We start from the raw sequence: 8181 nt of genomic DNA, 5'->3' as shown, positions 1-8181 counted from the left end.
TTACATTGTAGGGGTGTGATATGGAACAGCACAGGGTCATCAAATGATTAGCACAGGCGAATCGTACAATATACAAAGGGTTATCGTACGATTAGGCATAGGATATAACACATTGAAATGTCATCCTACGATCAGCGCAGGGTCGTACGAGATCCGTTGTGTCTGTGTATGGCTTTTTCTTTGGACCTCTATGTACAGTGCCTTACACCAGAAGTCGTAAGATGGCCGTAAATAATGTACACTTGAAAATCGGAGCTCGTAGCCATCTACATTGCCACAACAAATTGTAAAATAGAAATCCATGGTAAGATAATCGTAACAAAATGTAAACAAGGCATATAGTACATTGTATTTTATGTTGCATGGCCCAGAGTTTTTTTTTTTTTTTTTTGGGGGGGGTATTTTTACCTTTTTCCCATATGAAGAATCAATCTACATGCACAAGCTAATTGTACTGAATGAAATTGTTTTGCATATTGCAGTAAGTAGGTTCACAATTCATGAAAGCTATTACCTATTTGTAAACTCTTTATTAGAAGGCGCATTTTGGGTTTAGGTTTGAAAGGTATTTCCTGCTCTGATAAATGTAGTGGCACATCATAATGACCCAATCGCGATAAGTAGGTTCTTAATTAACTTTAGCTATTACCTATTCTGTCCATTGTTTATCAAGAGGTGAATTTTGGGCTGGAATTTTTTCCCCAAAGTTTCACACAAGTTTATCACAATCTCACATTTCGAAAAAAAATCAAGGAAATAATTCAATAATAAGATCTGGAAAGATGGGTCCTTGCGATGGGTCCTTGCGATTGCTCATCATTGTCGAACAAATACAGTCAGTTCTTAGCTTATTCATTGAAGATACAGGTGGGCATGTATATCCATCCTCTAAACACTAAATAGAGGTCTTGTCTGTAATATGACTGAAGCTCATTATGTTATTGATGTGTCCCGTTATCTAATGTTGCCAATCTTACTTAATATCAGTCGACAAGTATCTGATTTCCTATAGAAGATATCCTAAAACTTAGTGATGAATTTTTGATATAGCGTTCACACTGAGCCCTGTCATCGGAAAATCATCCTTCTTCCTGTGCGAGCACAGAGCGACCAATGAATACAGGTATGGGTTTACAGTGGAGTTAATCGGTAAGACAAAAACCACCACCCATGCATACAGGGATACCGGTAGGTCGATCAGTCCTGTCTGAGACAAGATTCCCATGATGATGACTGGCATCCAACAACAAAAATCGGTACCGACGATCAGCGCCATCTTAATGGTCATGCGCATCTCTCGCTTCATTCTCTCTGATCCAGTGATCTTGGCCGACCTTCGTACTTGGAGAAAGATCAACAAGTAGCAAAAGAAGATGAGGATTAGAAGAATGAAATTAACACCTAGGAAAAGAGCGATAGAGTACAGCCAGTAAGGACGTTGTTCGGTCTCCTCATCAGCGATGAACTGGTAAATGTTGTCGCGTGATGAGTAGACGATGCGGCCCTTTCTTTCTGTGTATGTATTGAAAGGTAACCCAACGCACACATCTGAGAGACCATAGAAGTCCGAATTGTACAGGCCAGTGAGGAGTGGCGCCAGGCTGAGAGTAAATGATAGACTCCACACCATTCCAACTCCCATCCGAGCTGATGTAGACCGGAAACGGACTGTTCCGAAGGGAAATATGATGCAGATGAAGCGATCTACGGTGATGAGAGCAAGCAAGAAGACAGAGCTTTCACTTGAAAGCAAGGCCACAAACCCTGCCCATCGGCAGAGCTGAGACTCACGCCAGATTGGTGCCGAAAGGAAGTACCACTTGCCGTAAAAAATATCAACAGAAGCAATTGTCACCATGTACACACCCATCAGAAAATCAGCAAAGGCCAAGTTGGTGACGAACAGCCTTTGTACGTAGTTTCTGCCGTGCCTCTCCTCTCTATAGCGAACGAATATGACAACAAAGTTGCCGAAGAGCGCTCCAAATCCAATGAGCCACACTGCTACGCTGAGGACATCGTTGTGCGTCAAACGAGAGCAGGAGTCCAGAGGCGTCGGGTTGATGACAGAACAGGTGATGTTCTTGAACAGACAGCACAAACGATAGTCATCGGTAGATCTGAAAGTATCAAGTGAGGACTCTTTAACAATAATGCAACAATAAAGATTCGATGATCACTCAACAACTCAAATTAAACCCTAATTGTATACCGTCATCATGGTCACCAAGTACCATGAATGTCAAAGGTGAACATTATTTTGATATGCAGGGGCCGCGGAACCGGGGGGGGGGGGGCTTCAGCCATGCCACTTATTTCCAAAACCGTGTACAAAAACGTGAAAATGGCCATATGATTGTGATTTTTAGCATGATCATCCCCCCACTTTTGGCTCAGCCCCCTCTTTGAAAACCGTTCCGCGGCCCCTGATCTGAGCATCTTCTCCCGGTACGGAGACTTATTACATCATCTGGATACACTCTCGGACTTTCGATTTGCTCCTTTTCTTGAAATTATCCTTCAAGATGATTCCGCATGGGACTCCAAATTTTGCTTTATTTCCATAACTTTCTTACAAGTTTACAAACTTTGGTGCTGTCTAACATCGCAAACGCATCTTACTTTCCATATAACTATAGTATATTCCTACCTAGTTAAGGATGTAGTTAGGACCCCGGACCTTGCGGTTCAAAGTCCGGAAACCTTTCCACTCAGTCACAAAACCTCTACGGGAATAATATGATATTTTTTTATTCCCAGAAATGAATTTCTTGAAAGCAGCTGTTAATACCATACATTTTTTTCTTCGTTGTTGCATTTGTCCGTACTAAGGTTTTTTTTTCGCCGATTTACCATGCATGCTAAAGGCATAGCAATGAAAATGCATGGTCGGAATATTTCATGTCCCATGCCCAACCACTTATAAAGATCGTGCAATGAAGCTGTTTCCTAGACCAGAGTGATGACTACGAACCAATAGGGAAGTATCGGGGCAATATTTTCAAATATTAGATAGCCAAGCGTCATTGGTCCATAGTACATAACGTGATATGATCGAATTCTGTATATTTTCCCGGCCGGTCAACTTCGACGAAAATACTGACCAGCCAGTCCAATGAATATATTTTTCTACGTGTATGGCACCCTCTCGTGGAATAGAACTTACCAATTACACGGATATGACATATGTAGGACTAATAAAAGTAGCGATCTTCAACATTCGATATCAATTGAAATCCATTTTCTGACCGGACCGCGGAATCTAAAATAGTGCAGTGAGTTCGGTTCCATTTAGGTTTGTTAGATTTACTTCAACAAATGGAGCCTAGAATAGTGTTGATGAGCAATGGGGAATTAGATAAGCTTTTGGACGATAAGGGTAGGTAAGTATATTTAGATTTAGTCCTAGATCTAGGCCTATTACTATAAGTTAGTCAAACCTTTTAATGTGTCTAATGATATATGCTAACGTTTAGATAGTTCTAGATTTGGTCTCGCACCTGGTTCGACGACAGAAAGATCAGGACCATCACAACAGTACTGTACAGTCAGTAGACCCCACCTAAGTTAGAACCTAGATCTAGAATCTAGTAATGTTTAATCTCGTCCCCAAGTTATATCAGAATCTGCACCTTATCATGACTCAACATGCATTCTCGGCTTGCCTTGAGTCGTTGACCGGACTCTCACCTCAAATTTATTTTGACTTTCTGTCAAACAAACTTGTACCTAACGTTAGACTAACGTTGTGCCGCTTGATCAGTCACTGGTCTACTGCATGCATCGTGCACTTACAGTTTCTAGATCTAGATCTTAAATCTTCATCATTCAACATATAACAGATATTAATTGATGGGATGTGTAAAAGTAACATTCTTTGGACCGCCTAAAGAATTTATATTTTCCCAATATTAAGTTATATTTTCCTTTTGCGCTTCGAAAAGATATAACCTAATATTTAGCTGAACAGGCTACTCTGGATAAAGATTTGCAATAAATTAAACAAAATTGAATAAATAGATAAATAAAATTAATAAAAAAAATGTAACCCCTCAGGAAAATATAAATCAGGCGGTCAAAAAATGTTCACATTACACATCCCATCAGTCAATATCTGTGTACTATTTGAATTAAAGTTTGAATCGTTTCCTTTATTAACAAAGGGAATCTCTCAATAATTTTCACCTTACACTTACAGTTTCTCTAAGGATGGTAACCCAGTAAATGTGTCCAAGTGAAGTTGTTTTATCTGAAGTTCAACAAGGTGACTGAAAATATATAAGTTATGAGAGTCATATTAATCACTTCACATATAGACATTGCAACAGATATAAACGTGTAGATGATGGAGGATTGGGAGTGAGTAGGCCTAATAGGAATATCTACATTGAGTGACAGTGTCAGGATTTGAGAAGATGAAACAACCCTAATTATACCAATACACAGTGCCAGATCCAGCGAAGACCCAATCGATCGTTCTTAGCACGGTATTTTGAATAGTGAATCATCCCCCCTAACCTTGATGGAGAATTAGAGATGGAGCCATATTCTAATATTCTATAGGACAAGAAGCTTTCCTCCTTTTATTCGCAAACGATAGGACTTTCAATCCTCTAGCTTTGGTCAAGCATCTACCTTAGATCATTCCCTTTCTTATTGTCAAAAGCCTATGCTATCACCCTTTTGTAGAAGGGAATTCAACATTTGATATCATTATGGAAAAAAAATCAAAGAGAAATATCAATCCTGGAGTTACACTTACAGTTCACGAAGTCGAGTCATATTGTCGAATGACCCCCTCTCAATGAAACTAATCGGATTAAAACTGAGGTTCCTGAAAAAAAGAAAGAAAAAATTACGCTAAATCTATCCCCTGACTATTCATGAGCTGGCCATTAACGTGCACTGTATCCCAAAAGATCAGATCAAAGTAAACGATTAAAAAGGTAAATCCGCGTGTCCCCCTCCCAGAACCTTGATTTTTTTAAAATTGAATTTGTACAGTAACCTATGGGGGACGGTAGAATCGGCCCATCAGACCGTGGCGGAGCGTTTTAAGAAATCATTGCGCATCCAGCCGCGCATACCCTTAAATATTGTTAACAACCTGTAGAAGAAGTTTAAAAATCCAATTATTAAGAGAACAACCCCCTTTATTACCACATTGAATCACTCTTCATCTCAAACCAACGGGGTCCTAAACATGTTACAAGATATACTCTTTGTAATAGCTAAGGAAGGTATTCGCCCTTTTATAGCCGTTTCTTAGCCGTTTTGCTACAGAATATGTCCACCCTTTTGCCGCCGTTTTGAAGCCGACTTGCCAAGGGAACTGCTTGCCCTTTGTAGCCGTTTTAAAGTTTGGTTTTTCTTTAAGTTAATGCACATCATTATTGCATACACTTAAGTTTCCATAATCAGCACCATATTTTTGCTGCCATTGTCTAGCCCTTTCCTACCCGGAAACGTACAATACGTCATGTACTTACAACTCTTCTAATGTATTGAGGTCTTTCAGTGAGCTACGGTTTCCCCTTTCGAGTTTGTTTTCGAGCAGCTTCCTATGATCAGAAACCGTACAAATTCATATGTTATATTTAATCTACATTAACACATAATACGAGAGTATGTGCTTACTCCCCATCATGTTGTCTTCAAGAATTTCATTTTTAATTGGAATGTGTTCTAGATGAACAGCTACTGAAATACATCTTTTTAAAGGTTCATTTGATAAGGTAAATACTAATACGTTTACATGCACTGTAAAAACTGCACTGTTAAAACTGACACCAATTGATGTCAATAAAGGACCACACCCTGAGGTGTTTAAATTACACACTAGAGATTAAACATAACACTAAATAGTTAAAATGTAAAAACAAAATGTGTTGTAATAACACCTATAGGTGTAAAACTAACGCCACCAATTCAACACCGGTGTAAAATAACTGGTGTGGTCCTCTATGTACACCGGTTAACACCACATAAGCATGATGCAAGTTTTTCCCCAGACCACTCTCTTTTTCTAGTCACCTTTTTTATGTTCCCCTTTTCCCATTTCTCTCTCTCTCTGTCTTATTCAATATGTATTATAATGCTCTAGGTGTTTTAGTAAATTTATAACCAGCATGAAAAAATACATTGCTTTGCTCTTGTTAACAAAATTATATTTTTGATAGAGCTGGAGAAATTATTTATATAACAGATCGTTGCTGCTTAATCATAATGCTTAAGAACGCACCACCGAAACCAGCTCTAAACCGACCGATGCACTTTGAAAAAATATTGGCTAAAAATGCTCCTTGATAGTAATTATGTGTCCAAAAAACATTGGGCATTTTTATTTATCCTGTGTGATGAAAATTTTGCCCATTCTAAAGTAATTGTTCCTCATTTTCTAAGCTTACTTGACAATATGCTTCCCGCATTGGATAGAATACTGTCGCAAATTGATTGAACACATACGTGCTGGTTAAATTTTACCATATTTTTATAGTATGGGTTGTCATTGGGAATGACGTGAAACTGTGGCCATGCTGGTCAGTCCGTCAGTCGGTTTCGCCAATAGGTAATTTTCGCATTTACTTCGGGGAAACTCTCTACAACGAATCAATTCCTTTGAAAATGCAATCCAAAATGAGACACAGCAGATAAACCGAAGGTTTGCATACACCGGACAAAACAACTGCAAATTTGTTGTTGTGGAGAGTCAAGAGATTCTGATGCTATCGCGATCCACCAAATTTTGAAAAAGGCTCTCAGCTCTCCATCGTGATTTGGACTTGCATTTTCAAAATAATTCGTGCGATGTAAACAGTTTCCACGTAGAAAATGCGAAAAGTTCGGAATATGACTATAACACTTACAAACTTCTCAGTGATGTCAGTCCACTGAATACATCAGGATCAAGATGCGAGATGGCATTTTGTTCCAACCGCCTAAAAAGAGAAAGACCAAGAACTAATACAAAGTCATGTCAATGCAACTCTGACCTTTTGTCTGTACAACGCCACCTTATGACACCATGCTCCCCAGAACAATTTAGTTATGCAGTGCTTCCAACATGACATCCCTCGAGAATGTTCCGTATTTAATTATAACTGAAAGCATAATGAAACCGCTGAAGCAAGATAACGTGTGTGAAAGCAGAAAATCAATACCAACAAAAGTTTGAGTATAATCGGACAATTAACAAGAATGCTATGAGCCTTGAATGTCGAAATCACTATACGGAGAACCTTTTATGCAACTAAGATGGTTCTATGACATTTGCCCCAGTGACAATTGCTCTACCCTATTCTACAAACTAATCGAATGACCAAGTTCAACCCTGGATAAAGCACTGAACCCTACCATAATCGTAGCCCTGAACCTCACATAAACCCTATTGCGACCCTAACCCAGCAGCCCTGAGCCATTCTCGCAGGGGCGACTGTCGTGTCACCACTAATGTAGGTGACGTCACAGACGTACATCTTTCCCCTCTAAACACTGGAAATATATTCTCAAACCAGGGATGGATCCACTTTTCGCCAGTGGGAGGGCGGAAACATATTTTCACTCACATTTTCCCCGACTGGCCGCTAAAAGAGAATTTGTCTCGTTTTGTAGGGTGAAGTACTAACTAAAGTCTAAAGTTTTAAAAGTACATTTTAACTTTATTCTTAAAAAAGATAAGATTTTATCATAAAACATATAAATTATGCAAGCGCGAAGCGTGAAGCCAAACTTGCGTACAGAAGTCAGTGTGATAACTTTGTAAGGTGACGCTCTTGTGCATGCGCACGTTGTTCTAACCAAAATCATACATTTCAACGGAGTTCTATTAACTAAAGTTATTTTAACCTCAATTCATCGATTACCAGTCTTTATTGTGATTTCCTCGTAAGCTGATGTTAGTGGAAAATTATACTTGTACAACAGCTTTGGCAACACTCTTATTTTATGTTGCACGGAGAGAAATGAATATAGAGAATGGTAAATATTCCGAGAGTAACCTCCCTTTAATTAATTTCATTTTTGATCTCAAGAGCGTCTGTTACATGCAAACATGTCATCATGATATACATATATATTTGTATTCAATTTCACAACATATTTATATCTAAAATAAGAAAGTTGCAAAAACTGTTATACATGTCAATGATCACACTTATAAAATGTCAGATACTGTTTTTACGG

At 38.8% G+C, this 8181-nt stretch overlaps 1 protein-coding gene across 1 annotated transcript; it reads right to left on the bottom strand.

Annotated features, from left to right (window-relative positions):
- Window positions 1–800: 800 nt before the first annotated feature.
- Window positions 801–7146, bottom strand: LOC121424072 (G-protein coupled receptor GRL101-like). The gene is made up of 5 exons (XM_041619656.1): window positions 6867–7146; window positions 5490–5561; window positions 4763–4834; window positions 4197–4268; window positions 801–2120 (listed from the first exon to the last, which is right to left on the bottom strand). The coding sequence occupies exons 3-5, from the start codon at window positions 4780–4782 to the stop codon at window positions 1028–1030; spliced, it is 1185 nt and encodes a 394-aa protein (XP_041475590.1). The 5' UTR covers window positions 4783–4834; window positions 5490–5561; window positions 6867–7146; the 3' UTR covers window positions 801–1027.
- Window positions 7147–8181: the final 1035 nt, after the last annotated feature.

Source organism: Lytechinus variegatus, chromosome 11 (genome assembly GCF_018143015.1).
Source record: "Lytechinus variegatus isolate NC3 chromosome 11, Lvar_3.0, whole genome shotgun sequence".
NCBI lineage: Eukaryota > Metazoa > Echinodermata > Echinoidea > Temnopleuroida > Toxopneustidae > Lytechinus > Lytechinus variegatus.
Note: the sequence above shows the minus strand (reverse complement) of the source record. Positions and strands in the feature narration are given on the sequence as shown.